At 42.8% G+C, this 18,720-nt stretch overlaps 1 protein-coding gene across 1 annotated transcript in view; it reads right to left on the bottom strand.

Moving 5' to 3' along the window:
- The window catches only part of LOC113029605 (sodium channel protein type 4 subunit alpha-like), a 257,750-nt gene that overhangs the window by 60,728 nt on the left and 178,302 nt on the right, over positions 1 to 18,720 (bottom strand). The window contains exons 19-22 of the mRNA XM_026180573.1: positions 18,507 to 18,701; positions 3,189 to 3,329; positions 2,982 to 3,102; positions 1,361 to 1,548 (exon numbers count right to left, since the gene is read on the bottom strand). Of these exons, the coding sequence (XP_026036358.1) occupies positions 1,361 to 1,548; positions 2,982 to 3,102; positions 3,189 to 3,329; positions 18,507 to 18,701 (645 nt within the window). The remainder of the gene's footprint in view (positions 1 to 1,360; positions 1,549 to 2,981; positions 3,103 to 3,188; positions 3,330 to 18,506; positions 18,702 to 18,720) is intronic.

Below are 18,720 nucleotides of genomic sequence, written 5' to 3'. Positions count from 1 at the left end.
TGAGCTCACACTGTGCGATTTTTGGCCCATTTTGAGCCGATTTTTGAGTCGTGCGACCGTTTTGGCGATCGGCCCGATTTTGGCCTTCATCGTGCGTCGTGCATCGTGTAGTATACGTGGGGTAACGAGATGCGATTGACACCTCACGACCAGCTCCCGATCATCAATCGCTTGGTCGTGAGGGTGTCACCGCAGTTTGTCACACTGCGCACGTGCAAACACAAATGTCAGCGAAAAAGACGGCGCAGCACAGCAGTGCAGCGTGTGATCTGGACACAAGCGATGGAGGCACAACTTGTAGAACTTTGGAAAGCTCATCCGAGCCTTTTCGATGTGGCCTCACAAAATGATCACGACCACAACAACCGTGAAAATAGTTGGATTTACATCGCTGCTCAATCACAGCTGCCTGATCAACGTTTTCCATTAGCAATTTAGCAAAGTTGATGGTGGTGGTGTGTCTGTGTGAGTGAAAGACACAGAGAGAGTGCGAGCGACAGATTTTCTGTTATAACCTTCATGTTATGGACGCACAGTGTGAGCACTCAGGTCGCATCAGAGCATCGGGCCGTATAGTGTGAGACCCTGCATCGTGACCTATGAACTTCTAACCCCTGCGAGTAAATCGTACAGTTTGAGTAGGAGCTGAATCGCGCGACTGAAAAAATCGCACAGTGTAAGCCCAGCATAATCGGGGACCATGACATACAAGATAAATATCGTGATGTGTTGAATAAATCTTTAAACCATAAACATGAGTGTTCACTGAAGTCAGAATTTGTGTGTTTTTACCACCAACTTTTACACAGCAAGACTTCATTTTCTAAGCACAGAAGTCGCCCCCTGCTGGACATTAGAAAACTGTAAATTTACAGACTTGGCACCAGTGAAACAGTTACAGTAACACAACATCATTTCCACGAGCACCGGTTAAAAACCAGCTGAAGCTTGTTACAGCACAGATGGGTCAAATTCAGCTGAATCAGCGTCCTTCGGATAAAAAAAACAATTAAATGCATGGAAAAGAATATTAGTTAAATATATGTTGTTGTGCATTTACTTAAGTATGTAAGTCTGGCTTTTTAAGATGAGCTGTAAGTGTTGAGTGGTAGACAGCGGTGCACCTGTAAGGGTTAATGAACTGACCTGAAGACAGACCAGCCGACAGACAGCCAGTTGTTAGAAGGTAACCTCGGGGGGGAACAGCAGCTGACTCATCCTCACACCTGAGCTTCTTACGTCACACACAGGTGTGTGTGTGTGTGTGTGTGTGTGTGTGTGTGTGTGTGTGTGTGTGTGTGTGTGTGTGTGAACCAGAAAACCTCAGTTGGCTCAGCACAGAGTCAGTTCTCCTCCCTACCTCCTCCCTCTCCTCCTCCTCTTCTTCCTCAGAACCCTCAGTCTGCTCCTCCTCTCCCTCCCCATCCTCTTCCTCCTCTGGGAACTCTACGTCCGACTCTCCTGGGGCGATGGGGACGCTGATGGTCAGGTTGGGATTCGTCATGTAGCTGTCATCCTCCGGCACCACGTACTTCTCCACGTGACGCCCTGGGATGAAGAAAAAGATGGATGGATGAACTAATGGAAATATTTTTATCCCTACCTTTCTGCAGGATTTGTTTTATTTGATTTTTTATGAAAGTTGATTTCTAAACAGTTTAGAAAATCCAAACTCAAGGCCGTAGATGGTCAGACAGCGGGGCCGCGTAACAGTCTAAGACTTAGAAGATCTCTCTAAGAAGTTCAATAAAATGAACTTCATGTCTACATATTAGAGGGTCTGCTTCCACCAAGTTACTTGCCCAAGGACACAACGACCGAGACTGTCGGAGCCATCCCCAACCCCCGGGCCACAAACCAGTACCGGTCGTTTAGTACCGCGAGAGTTGAGTCTCGGGTGTGAAATTCATGGTTATCAGGGCTTTTAACATTTTTATCGTTATCTCAGTTTCACTGGGTCTTTTTCCGTGTGTTATGAATAAATCTTCATTTTTTTGGTACCGGTACTGGTTTTATTTTGTCGGATTTATCCGGCACACCTTAAAGGCCGGTCTGTGAAAGTATTGTCGGGCATAAACCGGTCCATGGCACAAACAAGGTTGGGGACCGCTGCTTTAAATAGATCAAGTTAAGTCTTAAATGCATTTCAAAGATGGAACTGCATGAATGCCACATGCATGGAAGCTTAATTTACTAAAAATCCCATCATATTTTACCAGATAAGACTTCAGCGTAGTGACTGAGACCATATCCACATCAGGAAAGTCCTTCCTGGGGTCTGTGGCCATTTTTTCAGAGACTTCTGCACAATCAGACTTCTGCTGCTCCTCTAACAGACTGATTTATTTGGGAGGGAACTAAACTACTTCATGGAAACTTCTCTTCAGCTCATTAAAAACATTCACTTTTGCCATCAGACCTGGAAGTTTCATGTTTTTGGTTTAATTTTAAGAGACACACCTGTCAATAATAGTTGACGGTGACCTTTGATGAAAATCTTATTTAAAGAAATTGATTTAGCAGCTTAATCTCATTTGTTAATTATGTACAAAGACTTTTTGAAAAGATGTTTGTTGTTTAACTGCTTCACACGGCTGATTGCTGTTTATGTGTGACTGCTTCTTGGCTGAGGGCAGGAACTTCCTGGAAACAAAGCTGGTCGGCTTTGAGTGGCTCTCACCCAAGAAGATGCTTGGCACACAACCATCAAATGGCAAATTAATGTGTTTATATCTTTTATGGATCGGCAGCTTATAAATACCAGATATTTTTACTCTTAAATCTCAGATGTCACAGCGCCTTACATGCATTAAACTGAGAAACAGCCGCAGCTGCATGACAGCAGTCCAAGGCTGGTTACTGAAAGGTGGAAATTAGCCAGATGAGGAGGTCATTGTGAATTCTAACAAAGGTAACACGAGAGGACGAGTACATCCGATCTGTGTTAGTGTGCGACAGAAATAATCTCTGAGGTATGTCACCTATGACAGCACCGTTGGCCTCCGTGTGGATGGTACTGAGGCGTTTCAGCTTCATCATGGCTTTGGCCTCCTTTCGCTTCTGACGACGACGCTTCAGGTTCCCATTAAAAAAATCCACCACCTGAACCACAGACAACATGAAGGAAAACACAGTGTGAGACAGAACGAGCTCTGTGGTAGTTTACAAAGTGACGCACAGACGGGTACCTGTCTGCGGCACCAGGCCAGGCCCCGGGTGATCCTGTGAATAGCGATATGCAGGTTGTTCATCTCCCCGTCGTCGTCTGGAGCCGAGAGGTTGTCAGAGCTGAAACTGCTGAGGAGCAGAGCCAGGAAGAGGTTCAACAGCTGGAGACACAGAGAAAGACAGCGAGGGAGAGACGCTGAGTTTAGAAATTCAGTTTGTAAGACAAGATTCAAACGTGCGTCAGGATGTTCTCTTTGACGTCACGGTTTGCTGAACTGAACTGTGGGTGCGGTGTGAGCGTTGAGAAAAGTTCAACTGTTCAGGCTTTCTTTTTTCAAAAATGATCTTCATTAGTTAGCACTGATGGATATTTGCTGACTTCGCCAGTAAGCACCGAAACACCAGGGTTTCTCCCCAGAGGCTAAATCTGCGTCCTCGCTGCTGTCTGCACTGACCTCTAAAGCTAACAAAGACAGAGCATGGCACAAATCCAGCTGAGTCTCAGGGGAAGCTCATTAATATTTCAGGTACTTCGACATAAATAAGTTTTAATCCATTTTTACAATTTATCCTCTGGAGACCATGAATGTGTGAAGATCTTCAAGGTTGTCAGGAGCCATTAACCCTCCTTGTCACCCAGATGTTCCCAGTTGCTTCCATTCTCTCATCCTTTATTCTTTAGTTAACTCATTAAACACACACACTTACACACTCGCACACACACACAGCCTGTGTGGCGTCACAGTGTCCACGGAAGGTTGATTGCTCAGTGTGTGCTGAATAATGCCTGAGGCTCTTAGTAACTGATCACCAAGCCGGAGTGCTGCTCTTAGCCAGATTGCTTCTCTTTAACCACAACTCTGTGTGTGTGTGTGTGTGTGTGTGTGTGTGTGTGTGTGTGTGTGTGTGTGTGTGTGTGTGTGTGTGTGTGTGTGGTGACAGGTCAGGTGGCTCAGGTAGCAGCTTCCTGCATCTGTCTGATTTCAGCCAGCAGACCTCACAGCAGCAGACAGGTGGGTTTGTTTCATGCTCAGAGGCACTTCGGCAGGCCTTTCTATGCTTGTAACATAAATGACACCATGAGCACCACAACCGGCAGCACGGGTCTGTCTAACAGAACAGCCTACCAGATCAAAGTGTGCAAAGTGTGAAGCTGGAAAAGTTATAAAGGGTTTATCTTCAGATGTAAGATGAGGACTCGCTGCTCCTTTGTGTTGATAAAGAGCCCGATGAGGTGCTTTAGATCATAACGGTCCTGGATGCCCGCCCCCTTGGAGTTTTTTGGGGTGCATCCAACTGGGAAGAGACCCCGGAGTACTCTCCATAGAGATTACATATCTTGTCAAGCGTGGGATTACCCAGAAATAACTGGAAAACATTGTTGGGTAGAAGGGTGACCCAATTTCAGACAAATGAAGGAAAATGTATTAAATGTATTTTTATGGTTTATGAGACCATCTGAGCAAATTTTCTCCAATAGCAAAGGGTTATCGTCATAGTCAACCAAAGACATGTTGGAGAAGTTCTCGCAGATGGAACAAATTTGTCTTTTAACATATGTTGAGTTACAGATCTAACGCCAAACCCCAACCCTAACCAAAGAATCGAGAATGAACCCAAAAACGAAGTGAAAAAGAATCACAGAAGGTTTTAAAATCTACCCTGCATCCTAAACTCTAAACGAGAATCCCTGTATGTCAAACAACGATGCTGAGGCCCTGCTACTTCCTGTTAAAAATATTTCCGATGTCAGCCTGGGTATGGGCCCTGTGTCCTCAGGTCATCCTGGTCCAGTCCAGCTCATAATAATTATCTCGCCGTCCATTTCTGCCTCGGCCCATCTATCAAACATTCACACGTCTCATTCACAGCTATTGATGAATCAAGCAGCGCACACACCCCGCAGGCTGGACGTCCCGCAGCTGGTTGTGTTTATGTAACGACTCAACTGGATCCGGCAGCTTTCCAGTTTCTGGTTGTGTAAGAGGAAACCGGGCCAGTGGGTCAATATCTGACACCAGGAAGCAGAACTCTGACATGTGTGTGCAGGCATGCATTACTCGTGTTGTGAGGACATGATGCAGCGCATGCAGTCATGTTGTCAGGACTTCTCCCCCAATTAATAAATCCTCGGTCATTTATATTTATTTATTTGTCCATTTTTTTTCTTGAGAAAGTTTTCAGTCTGCTTTGTGCAGGTTTGTGAACTCTCCAATTATATTATTTAAGGGCTGTGACTAAAAAGTATTATTTTACTTTAAACTGAAATTTTTAATTACCTAGGTTACAGTGTGTGTGTGTGTGTGTGTGTGTGTGTGTGTGTGTGTGTGTGTGTGTGCATTGATCCCAGCTGGTGGTGGCGGTGTGTGTGCTGTTGTTTATAGTACTGATCAGCGTTCTGCTGTTACAATCCCAGTTTCACCGGCCCAGGTCGCTGGAATTTGATTGGCTGTGCCCTTGACTCAAACACCAATAGATCAATGCAGCTGATTGGTTAACATGGCAACATACCTTGACAGGTCAACCAGTGACCTTGCTGCTTTCCAACAGTCGATAGGAGATTGCTGACAGAAGTCTGTTTTATCAGTTTATTCATTTAAGCCTGTTTATAGGTCAAAATATGCCCAACCTTAATTATGTTTAAGTATAGTTTTGGCCACCTGGGGGCAGTAATATCGCCGTTAAAAGTGAGGAAACAACCTCCTACACCTACTGCACACCCAGAAGTTTAGCGTAACACCCCCGTCCTTTTCCAGCTACGCTTGTCTCAACAGTATATATCTGCTCTTGGTCTCTACAAACATTTAAAATAAATATCTGGCTCTTTAGCTCGTGAATACTCCACTCTATGGTTCACCAGCTGCCCACTAACTGTCTCTGTCAGCTGTTTGCAGCTGAGTAATTTAATATTGATTCATTCGGCTATAATAGATTTTTTGATTGATAAGATTTAATAAATTATCAGGAATAGTAAACAAAGAAGATCCAAGGTATGAGTTGCTCTCTATCAGTCAGGATTTGGACCAGAAGCTGTAACACACAGACTAACATCTGGAAATCCTGTACTCGGTGCTCAATTTCCTATTTTGAATTAAAAAAGTTCCTAAAACAAAACACAAGTATCATACGAAACTTCTAACCTGCATAAATAAAACACGATTCAGGCCAGAGACCAGAAATGTGGAGCCATGTTGACTTAATCTAATGTGACAGGTGTCCGCTTGGTTCCAGCAGGACAGTCAAACTGGACTAAAGCCCTGCTGCTGTGAGAGGGAAAACCCTCCGTGAAACAGCTGCATGTATTATGATGAGGAAGTGTGTGAGGTGGATACAGTGAAAGAGGGAGAAGGTTTATAAGTGTGTCCGTGCATCAGCCGTGGATGTGTTTATGCTTGGTGACAGCGTGAGCCATCTGTGTGTGGGAGCGCGTGTCAATTTCTGGACCACCTGATCCCCCCAAATTCACCTCGTTTAACTCGTTAAACGGATTGTAGCAATTAGGCTGGGGATTGGGCCAACCATCCACGCACTCTCACTCACACACACACACACACACACACACACACACACACACACACACACACACACACACACACACACACACACACACACACACACACACAGAAAGTTAAAGGCACAGCTGAGCCACTGGTCGAGCACACGGGCGGCAGAAAGATTTTGTTATTTATTTCCATGTATTTCTGATTGGATGTGAGACTAATTTGACCTCTTTTCAAAGTTCAGGTAATATTCTTCTCACTGTTGCTGCGTCTGCTTTACTTTCACTTTATTTCACTTCAAAAAGCCGCACTGATAAAGCCGCACTGATCTCTACTCCATTAACTGTCTGCTTCATTATGTTGGTGATGCTGGTTTAAATCCATTCTAAAGTTTCTGTGCAGGTGAACGAGGCAGAACATCACTTCTTCAAATTACAAACATAGTTTGTATCGATTTTATTGGGTCTGTCTGTGCTTTCAGTGGCTGCATTTTTATGTAACACACCTTGTATCTCTTTTTGCGAGTGCTTCATGAATATAAAATCTAATAATGTACTAATAAGAACTATTATCTTACAGCAGTGGAGCTGGATGCAAATGTATCTGTGAGGAAGAAAAACATCTGATCGAGTTCTGCCCACATCATGATTCAATGTCTACATGCAAATGAGCTACACATATTGTATACATTGGTGAAGACCAGCACAAAAAAGTGAGACTGCGGAGACGAACAGACGACAGGTTTGCCTGTAGCTGCTTGGCGAGACAACCCAAGCTAAGTCCTTCTAGAAGAAAGTCAGCAGCCATCTTTGGAACCAGTCTGTCCAGTTAATTTGTCCATCGGTCAGTCAAATCTGAAATTAACTCATATTTTTATACAGTAACTTTAGTATATTTAATGAAAAGTTTTAAAATCATGCCGTGAATATATTGAGAGTTACAGGCCGTAGAAGTACAAATGTGGCGCTTTTTATTCTGCATTATTTTTCCATCATTGAGTCCTCATAATGTCTGTACAGGCGTTTAAAGCCAACCAACCAAATCAACTTTACACATGGCATGAACTAAAAAGAGATCAATAACAGGCGTGCACCAACATGATGTCTGCGAGGCAGAGGAACCGAAAGAAATGCTGGTAACCTGGATAAACTTCAAAAAGCACATTTTGGGTCAAACTGCCAGCTCGAAATCAGAGACAACCCAAACGATGGGCTGTAACGCCACCTGTTGGTTTCAAACGCCACAGTTTTTACCTTCATGGTGGTGTTTCAGACACTTCATTGTGTTGATGAAAGGGTGGAGTGCTGAGTTATCAGCTAAGCTTGACAGACATGTTTACATGAGACTCTGTGGGAATCTGACTCACTGTCGAAGCCTGCCTCGAGCGGCCATCAGAGGAACTGCAGGTTTAGCTTCATCTTTCTTGCCCAAACAAATTACAGCAAATTTTGCCTGCTGTGTATTTTAAAATCAGAGATCATTGACTGAGGAAAGCTGTTCCACAGTTTGGGCGCTCCAACCTCAAAAGCACGATCGCCTCTGGTTTTAAGATCAGAGCGAGGGACCGTTAGAAGGGTTCGATCGGAGAGCCGGCTGCGTTGATAAGGCAGGAACGTGTCCACGTACAGCTTTTTGTGTTAGTAACAGTGGATTCTGAATTTCACTGGAAGTCAGTGAAGGGATGCAAGGATAGGTGTAATATGTGAGCATCGGCTAGTTTTGGTTAGCAGCTTTGAACTAAGTGGAGACGAGCTATGGAAGACCTAGAGATGCACACAATGATCAATCTTTAATCATTCACAATGTGTCAGGGGCTGGGTCTGTGAGCCGGCGTTTGTGTGATTTTGTGTTATGCTCTTATGTTAAAATCATGTGCTGTTCTTAAATTTGGTTTGCTGGTTTGTTTTTTCTATGCTTCTGTGTAGGTTCCCCTTGTGTCCCTCTGTCACTCCCTCTATCTCGTGTCAAGTTTGCGTGTCCCAGTTCATGTCTCTTCATATTTCCTGTTTTATTTTGAAAGTCTTGTTTCTATGCTCTTTGTGCTTAGTGTACTTTTCCCTGTGGTGTCATGATTATTTGTGTCAGCTGTGTTTCCCCAGGTGTTTCCATTTCCCCCGTTACCCTTCTGTGTATTTAAGCCCTCTGTCGTTCTCTGCTCAGTGTTGGTCCGTCTGCTTGTCTTGTGTTGTGTCACAGTATATTTTCTGGATTGTTTTCACGCGTCTGTTTAGGTCTCTATTCATGTTTTGAGTCATAGTTTTTACAGGTGCCTGTTCAGATTCACGTCACGTCAATGTTTTCATGTTGAGTTTAGTTTATCCCAGTTCAGTCTTGCCTTGTTTTTCTGTTTTGGACTTCGGCTAATAAACTGCTGACTTTTGGTTAAAGCTTCGTCTCTCTGGTGTCTGCTTTTGGGTCCGTTTCAGAGACACGGATGAAGTTTGCATGTGCTGGATGTTGTTTGTTGTGAAATAAAGCGAGCATCTCGCTCAGATCTACAGAGTCCCGTCATTCATCACGGTCGCTGTCGCTGACTCGCTGAATACTTTCATCATTAAAGACCGACTGTGCATACAGGAGCGCTCAGCTCTGAGTGAAGTTCATCTCGGGTAGTCGAGGAGAGCCCAAGAATCAGCTGCTGCTGTCCTGGATAATTTCATGAGCAACAAACACACACACACACACTCACGCACACATGGGGGAGGTGGTGGTGATGAATGGGCAGGTAACACGATCTGCTTTTGGTGCTTCTCCTCGTCACAACAAACCCCTGTGAGCAAAGCCCCCTGGGAAAAAACGTTTGCAACGTGAGAGATGAAGAACGAGAGAGAAGGGTGAGAGAGGGAAGAGGAGAGAAAGAGAGCGGGCGAGGAGAGGACGAGGTTATCTCTTAGCCTGTAATATTGTTTTATATAATGTTTGAACACAGGGAGGACAAACTGAGTTACAGGGACACCTAAAATGTACAAATACAGAAGCAGAAGGCTGCGAGATGTGAACTAAAGTATATGGACGCTGTACTAAAACGGTTTAGAATCACTAACAGAAACGCTGGAGCCTCAGACTGATCATTAAAAGACATGTTAGGGTCACATTTCCACAGGAGGACATGCCGTCTGTCATTTCCCACAATCTGTGGTTGGAGCGTTTTGAGGATTTTGCATTCAGAATAAGACTCAGTGTGTTTCAGATTAATACTCCCAACCTGAAGCTATGGGAACGTGATGATCCCGGGGAGTTGCCAGACAAGGTTTAAAGCCATTAAATACAAAGAGGGATAATTGGACCGCACCACCACTTCCTGCTGAAAGGGACAATGTGTGTCTTCTTTCATTTAAAAACAAAGTATTTGTATTTAATTAAATATTTGCGTTTAGTGTTTAATGATTTTGATTTTCTTCTTTGGTGTTTAGTTTATTAACAAACCAGAGTATACTGCATTGTTTGTTGTTTACAATTGTGTTTTGTTTAGTTACCCCTCGTGTGTCATAGTGGTCTGCTCAGCCATTGTATGACCCTTGTGCGTCATTTCATGTGTGGGTCAGTTATGTGTGTTTGGGCACTCATTTGGTTTGTTAAGTTTTGTTTATTTGACGTCTTTTATGAGCTCAACATTTATTACTTTTGTAAATATGATTTTAGGGGGTTAAATAAATGAAAACCATGTTTTTCTAATAATTCCTGAGACTCCTCCTGTTTTTCAACTCGGTCCTCAACATTTACCTTAAAATTAAGTTCAGCTCTTTCAGTGTTTCTGTGGTAATAACTACTGATCTTAGTAGTTATTGCTTATTTTTTTAAGGAAACCAATGAGAAATCAAAAGAAATGACCCAATTTCAAAAGGCTGTAATTAATAAAGTAATAAACACAAAAGCTTGCAGTAAATTTTATAATATATGGGTGAATATAATGTTTTACATACAAAGCAACTTTCACAAGTGCCCTATATGTCTCCCTTGGATGAACAGCATATTATATGTCCATCTATCATCCATGCATCCATGCTGCTGATGGAACCTATTTTACACATGTCAGTAATCACATACGTGGTTCTAAATGTGCAACTGAAACTGATGTGTTGGGTTTTCTGCCCTGGGTTTGTCTCTTAGGTATCACGTACTGGAGATGTTTTAGGACAACTATGAACAAACAAAAACAGTTCAGTCATAATTATCCAACCAGGTGTTTGTACGGTTGTTTAATAGGATAGCTGTGCTCTCTGTGGGGGTGTCAGGGGTAGAGTGCTGTTAGGAGGCAAGCCTGTCACAGCTGTCACAGGACGAGAGGTTGGACAGGTTCTCAGTCCATCATAAGGCTCATAGTTCTGTGCGATCCACTGGGTTTAAACATCAGTATTGGACACTGAGAGGATGCAGTTTGCGAGCCTCTCAGTGTTTACAGCATGGACATTTAATCATTTTACACAAAAAGTAGCGCTTTTGGGGTTTATCATTATAAACTCCATGTTCCGGACACAGAGGAAATAAAAAGATTGTTAGTGCTAAGAGTTAATATTCTTTATCTCCACTGGACTGATTAATACAAGCCCAACGTGTCCTGGTTTCCATAATTGTCCACTTTTTCATTGTGTTCTGAATCCTGTTGTTTTATTTTTAACTTATAATAAAACTCGTCTTAGAAAAATATACATTTAATGTAACAGAGTTGATGCATCCCACCATTTATTTTCCTCCGCACGTGTGTTGTTTCTGCTTTGACCTGAAGCGCCTCATATAAGACCACCACCAGATGTTTCTTCTACTAAGAATAATCCATCCAGCATATATGTAATTAATCGGTCAGACAATTCAAACTGCTGATTTGTGCTGTTTGAGCAGCTTTGGAGGCCCTGCTAAAAATGACAATGATAAAAGTGAATGTACATGTATAAATGAACGGAGAGGAAAAGAAGTGGAAAAAAAACAGGAGAAGAAGAGGAGGAGAAGGTGGAGGAGGAGGAGCGCAGAGGCAGGTGTGCTGCTGCTCAAGTGCTGGCTCAGGAAAACACATTCAGCCGCTCATTTGTCATAAAGAGAAAAAGCAAAGAAACATCTGGTTCCCTCTGTGCAGCTGCACACACACAGACACACACAGTTCAGGAACACAGTCTGCAGGAAGTAGCAGGAAACACTTTTCAGAATAAAAGCCCAGGAACAAAGGCAGCTCAGAAACTGTTTCTGAAGAACATCAGGACAGAGATCTACATGAATGAATCCATTACTCTATTAGGATAATCCAGTGATTTACAACTTTAATCAACTTCACATTTACCTTTAATGACAAACTATCTATCCCAGGGGTGGGCAGTCTCAGTCCACGAGGGCTGGTGTCCTGCAGGTTTTAGGTCTCACCCTGGGTCAACCCACCTGAATCACATGATGAGTTTGTTACCAGGCCTCTGGAGAACTTCAGGACATGTTGGCTGTTTCCCAATTCAGGGTCTGCAGCCTCAACGATCCTCAAGGGCCGCGTACTCAAAGACCACTAAGGCCGGAAGTGCGAGGCTTGTGAAATGGGGCGGTCTAGCCTCCGTCGCGCTGCCCAGGTTGCCTAGCAACCATGATACTAACCACTGGAAACGTGTCATACAGCTTTGTTTGACAGAAATGAAGGAGAAAACCTTTTGTTTATTTGTTTGTTTGTTTCTACATGAGCTTTGATCATTCTCTGTGAGATTAAGCTCAGCTATTGAACGACGTATATTTTAAAGTAAAGGCTTTAAAACCAAGTTAGTACAAACGTCACTAATGTCACATAACTTTGCCGACATGTGGCCAACAGTAATGTTTAATGTTCTTCGTTATTAAACATTTGCACATAAATAAGTGACATAATATTCAGTACTTAAAGTTTACTCTTCGGGGGCCCCTCATCCGCAGTTTTTTTTCGGCACAATTATCCACACCCAGCGCCACGCTATGCATTCTGGGATATGTTGGGCCACGAAGGACGCATTTGAGGGCCGCATTTCGAGCAGCCTTCAAATTGGGACAGCCTTCGTCGTGTCACTGTGACGTAATCGGCCTTAAAATGCGGCCTTTAAAGCTGCAGACGCTGAATTGGAATACAGCGGTTGAGGAGCTAATTTAGCCATTTAAATCAGCTGTGTTGGTTCGAGGCCACATCTAAAACCTGCAGGGACACCGGCCCTCGTGGACTGAGACTGCCCACCCCTGATCTGTCCTGTTCTTAAAGGCTATTTGGTGTGAGGCTGTGTTGAGAGTTTGGTTCGCTTTGCCAACAAGATCTTGACAGAAGGATGTGGGCCTTCTGCCGTCACTGAGTGTGCGCACACACACACACACACACACACACACACACACACACACACACACACACACACACACACACACACACACACTATATGATTGGCTAAGCAAATGTAAATAACAACACACATCATTAGGTGTGTGTGTGTGTGCATTCTGTTTTTAATTAAAATCAGAATCAGCTCTTACAGTAACGCGTCATCTGTGTGCTCATGTGCAATACTGTCGGTCTGCGAACAGCTGGTCCTCTCTCCTGCCCCGGTGCCTTCTGGGTGTTAGAGTAACATCGTGAGGTTCAGTGTCACGGCAACCATGTCTCACATCTTGCCCGCCAACTGTTTCCGTGACAAAACTCTGAGTCGTTAAAGTGAAACTTCCTTTTTTTGTATTTCTTCTTTTTCCTTACTTCCTCCTCATTTTTCCCTTTCCTGCTTCGCTTCGTGTTTTATTTTGCACTTTTCACTTTTCTTCCACTCTTCGTTCTCCTTCTGTGTTTCCCCCTTTTGGTCTTTCCATCTTTTAAATTCCTCCCTTTCATTTTAATTCCATCTCTTTATTTCCTCCTTCCTTCCTTTCTTATCATACTTCTTCCTTTTCCTTCTTACCTTTTCTCGTTCCTTTTGTTTTCATTTTCCTTCTATTACTTCCTCTTTTTCCTTTCTGGTTCTTCGTACCCCTCCATCTCGCTGTTAATTTTTACTTTTTCCATCTTTTCCTTCTTCTGTTTACTTTTGCTCCTTATTTCCTTTTATCTAAACAGGAAGCAGGAAGCTTAATTTCTTCCCTCTGTGCCTTGTTCTTGCTTTTTCTGATTTCTTTCTTGAAACTGTGTCAGATTTATTTTCCTCTCTTCTTTCCTCTTCTGCTCTCTCCCTCTCACCATTTACCATTTCCTTCTTCCTTGTTTAGTTTTTCCACTACTTTTCCCTCTTTAGTTCTCTTGCCAAAATGTTTTCCTTTTCCTTCCTCACCTTTTCTCTTCCTCCTTCATTTCTTTTATTCTCGTACTCTCCCTTTGTCTTCTTCTCTTCCTTTCTGTTTTTCTTTTCATCTTTTCTTTTCTCTAGTACCTATTTTCTTCCTTTTATACCCTCAGTTTCCTTGTACCATTTCCTCCCTTTTCCTGTCTTTACATATGAGACTACTTTTCTTGTTCCTTTCTTTTACCCTGTGCTTCTAAATTCTCCTCTTCTTTCTTTTATTGCATTTCTTCCCTCTTCATTTTCTTCCTCCTCAACTTTTCTCCTTCTTTCCTGTACTGTATCAGTTTTATCACTTTCTTCCTCAGGTTCTTACGTCTCTATTACCCCTTACCTTTTCTCCTCATCCTTCTGCAATAATCCTTTAACTCTGTTTTTATTCTTTGAATTTGTTTCTTGTTTGTTCTACTGACAACTTCTTTTCTTGAGTTTTTCTCACTTCTTTCACTTTGTGAGTTCCTCTTCTTGCTCCTATCCTTTCCCACTTTTTGTCCTCCTTCCCTTTTATTCTTTTCTCCTCCCCTTTTCCTTCTTCCTTCCCTATTTTCTTCCCATTGCTCCTTCCTTATCTTCTCTTGCTTTTCTTTAATGGCATCTCCCTCTTGTCCTTTCCTTTGATCTTTTCTCTCTCTGTCTCTGTTACCACCTCTTTATTCCTTTTGGCATCACCTCGAGTTACCTTAACTTGAATTACCCTTCCTGCTTTCCTTCCTGTCTGTTTACAGTATTTGGACATGCTTTCACTTGTTTCCTCCTTCCTCACTGCCTGTTATGAGGTCTGACAACGTGACATCCTATAACCACCACCACCAAAAAAAAAAGTCATGCACACATACAAACACGTGAACGCATGCAAGGCATGTGCACACCTAAGCACGCTGAGGTGTGCACAATGGGGCCATTTCTAAAAGGATAAATCACATGAATAGCAAAGGTTCACACACACACACACACACACACACACACACACACACACACACACACACACACACACACACACATTCATTCACTCAGGTCAGCATATCCCTCTGTAGGAGGAGATACAATTCCTGTCACTGAGGACGGAATAAGAGGCTGTTGACGGCATGCTTGTCTGCGTGTGTGTGTGTGTGTGTGTGTGTGTGAGCTGTCTGGCCTATCAAGCTCATTATTAAATATCCATGAGACCATTAAGCTAAATAGATGAGTGAGACTCTATTATTGCTGGGCGCACACACATTTCATGATCCACTGACTGGTGAATATGAGAATCCACTACAGAGTATATTACAGGCTGTTAAGACTAGACAAGGAAGAGGAGGGACAGAACGAGGAGCCCAGGGAACAAATGAAAATGATAAAAACGGAAATTAAGGAGTAAAATTAAATTGTATTCAAGCTCCTTTTTCCACATTTGTTGATCCTGCTTTCTTTGTCATGTAAAGCATCCTTTAAATATATTTATTTAAATATATTTATTTAATATATTCTATTTATCCAGTTATATTTAGACCCCAAACTCTGGTGTTGGGATATATATACGCTAAGATCTGACTGCTACTCAGACACCTGCTGCTGCTAAAACATAAATGCAGTTTAGAATAATAATGCTATAAACTGCTGAATCTGTTTGGCTGCTGCTCTCCCTGCATCAGGCTCATGTTGGGACATCAACGATTATGGAGCCATACCAACAAATCTATGATGTACTGTTTGTTAACAATAAAACATTTTGAGATGGATCTAGTTCCACAGATCCAGAAAAAAACTAAAAACTTTCAATCCAAGATATTTTTATTCCAAAAAAGAAAAGGTAGCATCGGTGCAGCACCTAGTTTCCTCTGCTGCCCAAACATCTCCTGTTCACGAGTTGATTTATCTGTTTGACCTGTTGTACTTTGGTTAATTTAAAAAAAAGAAAATCTTGTATTCGTCTTTGTGAGTAATGTCACCCTGAGATCCCGGTTCTAGGCAGAAGCATATTTATGGGATAAATTCATCTACAATCCACTGAGAATTAGGGAAGAGCCAGAAACACAACAGCTGAGACAAACTAGGAAATCATGCATACAGCAGAAGAAGCTAAAGTAACACTTTCAAGTGCTGGGATTTTATTTCAGTGTTTTTAATGTTTACAGTAAGGGGATTCCAGAATTTGAAGAAAATTAACTTCAGCTCAGTCTTGAAACCAAAGTTAGGAGGAGGTGCAGGAATCAGGCTTCACCTCAGACTACTTGAAATAAAAGCTTATTATGGATTTTATTTTTGTCCGGTGAGGCCAAACACAAGTTGATGACCGGCTTTATTGCTTGCATTCATTTCAGTCAGATATCCTCCCACGTTATTCCACAGAGGAATATCCTCTATAGCTGAGGAGGTAGAGCAAGTCAGGCTTTAATCACAAGGTTGTTACTGGACATTCAGCTACTCGAAGTACGGGAAAAGGTACTGAACCCCAATCTAGCCCTGATGAAACGGGGTATGAGTGTATGATGATAAGGTTTTTAAAAATGATTAAAGGCATAAAGGAGGTGTGCCAAGTACCTGTCCTGACAGGTGTATTGAAATCTTACTGTAGAGGAAAACTTACTAATATTTACTCAAAATCTGGTTCAGATGTAGTTTGACTGCTGAACTTACTCATTATTATTTCAGAGACGTGTCAACTCTGCCAGCTCACAAGTGACCAGTACTTTTGTTTTTTTTACTAATGCTGCGGAACAAAGTAATAACAAACACACCCTGCATGTGACAAAGTGGTGAATAATATCGTCTCACTTCAGCTATGACTTGTGTGCTTGAATGAGTGTGTGTGTTTGGGGGGGGGGGGGCATTTGACCATCTGATCGTGGAACTTTCTCTTCTCCAGTTACGTACTTCTATAATCCCTCTCCCCCAACAGACAGACAGACAGACACACACACACACACACACAAGCACACACACACACACACACAAGCACACACACACACACACACACACACACACACACACACACACACACACACACACACACACACACACACACACACACACACACACACACTCTGATTGATTGATGTGTTTAGACGTGCAGAGGTGACGTGTTCATGCTAGCAGGGGGTTGCATTGTATAGTAAGAGAGGTAAAACGAGCTCTCTCTGTGTGTGTGTGTGTGTGTGTGTGTGTGTGTGTGTGTGTGTGTGTGTGTGTGTGTGTGTGCGCGTTGGGGGTGCTGGGTAAGATGAGATGGCAGATAGTTATCAGAAGAAAGGAAATCTTTTCTGTTCTCCTTTTGTCAAGTGCTCCCTGCATTGGTCTGTGTGTGTCTGTGTGTGTGTGTCTGTGTGTGTGAGATAACACTTAGTCTACACAAAAATTAAACTGCTAATACAGTCCAAGTAAAAACAAAACACATAAAAATGGAACGAGCATAAAACAAGTGAAATGTATTTATTGGTCAAAGGAGCTCAGCTTCAAGAATTTGCTCTGGACATTTCTTAATAATGAAAGTTATAAGATGAAATAAATGACTTTTTTGGATATGTATGTTGTGATGGTGAAGGCCATCAAAATCAGCAAGCATCCCTCCTCTGTGGACCACAAGTCTTCTCCGAGCTGGCTGAGCTGTCACATTTTCATCCCTCAGCCTCGACTCGAAGCAGGATTCGATACCCACGGTAGCACATGGCTAAGTCAGGTCAGGACAGCCCACCTGCTGACCAAAACACAGCCTTTCTCTTCTGCCCAACAGTTATTTTTAACGAGCTCTGTTTAGCCAAAATGCTGAATTACAGTTAACTCTAACCCTAACGACTGTTGACTCGGTCCAAAGAGCTTGGATAGAAGACAGCTGGCCTTTGATTCAAGCACTTTGGACTGGACCATGACCTGGATGATTAAGAACCTGCACAGACACACACAACTACACAACTACCAACTCAGTTTGCTCACAGTTATGAGCAAAGTTAGCCAGCATCTCTCACTACACTGAAGCAAATATCTCAACTTTTGTGAAAAATCTTCCTCACACTGCATTGAAACACTCATCAGCTGAGATTCTCCTGACAATCAGAATCCAAGGAGAAGCTTATGGATGCTGTCTGACAACAACAGGATTTCAAGGGTCTAACTTCTCTTTCACATTGACCCAGGGGGACAAAGGGACACGGCCTTGAGAGAAAAGTGAGAGAAATCATTAGACTTCATGGTGAGTTATGATAATATCTTACAGCAGTATTCGAAGTGTAAAACCTTTGTGTTTGGGTTGAATATATCATTGCACCAACTTAGGTCAAAAGCAGCCATTCCTCCTTCTGAACAACATTCCAGTTTGCCAATGTCGAGTCATTTAAAGTGACTGTCTCTGGAGACTGACAATGACCGTGAGACTACATGGACCAATGTTAAATAGCTAGCCAATGACGCTAATTTGCTAATGATGCTAAAGTTTTACATCTCCTCAAAACATTTGTTTTAACTTGCAGACTGCCAACACCAACTGACCGGCTGGAGCACAACCGACATTCCAGCTTAGTCCAATAGATGATCATACCCAGTATAAGTCAGTCACACCTCCTAAAAGTCAAAATTCCAGAGGGATTCTTTGATTAAGCAGGTAGGAACTCACCACCAGGTTTCCGATGACCATGACCAGCATGAAGACGAGGATGCAGAGCGGCTGCCCTGCGACCTCCATGCAGTCCCACATGGTCTCTATCCACTCGCCGCACAGCACCCTGAAGACGATGAGGAACGAGTGGAAGAAGTCCTTCATGTGCCAACGAGGAAGAGTGCAGTCCTTGGAGATCTTACACACACATTCCTGCAGAGGCGGCAGAAAG

The sequence above is a fragment of the Astatotilapia calliptera genome, chromosome 9 (genome assembly GCF_900246225.1).
Source record: "Astatotilapia calliptera chromosome 9, fAstCal1.2, whole genome shotgun sequence".
Classification (NCBI taxonomy): Eukaryota; Metazoa; Chordata; class Actinopteri; order Cichliformes; family Cichlidae; genus Astatotilapia; species Astatotilapia calliptera.
Note: the sequence above shows the minus strand (reverse complement) of the source record. Positions and strands in the feature narration are given on the sequence as shown.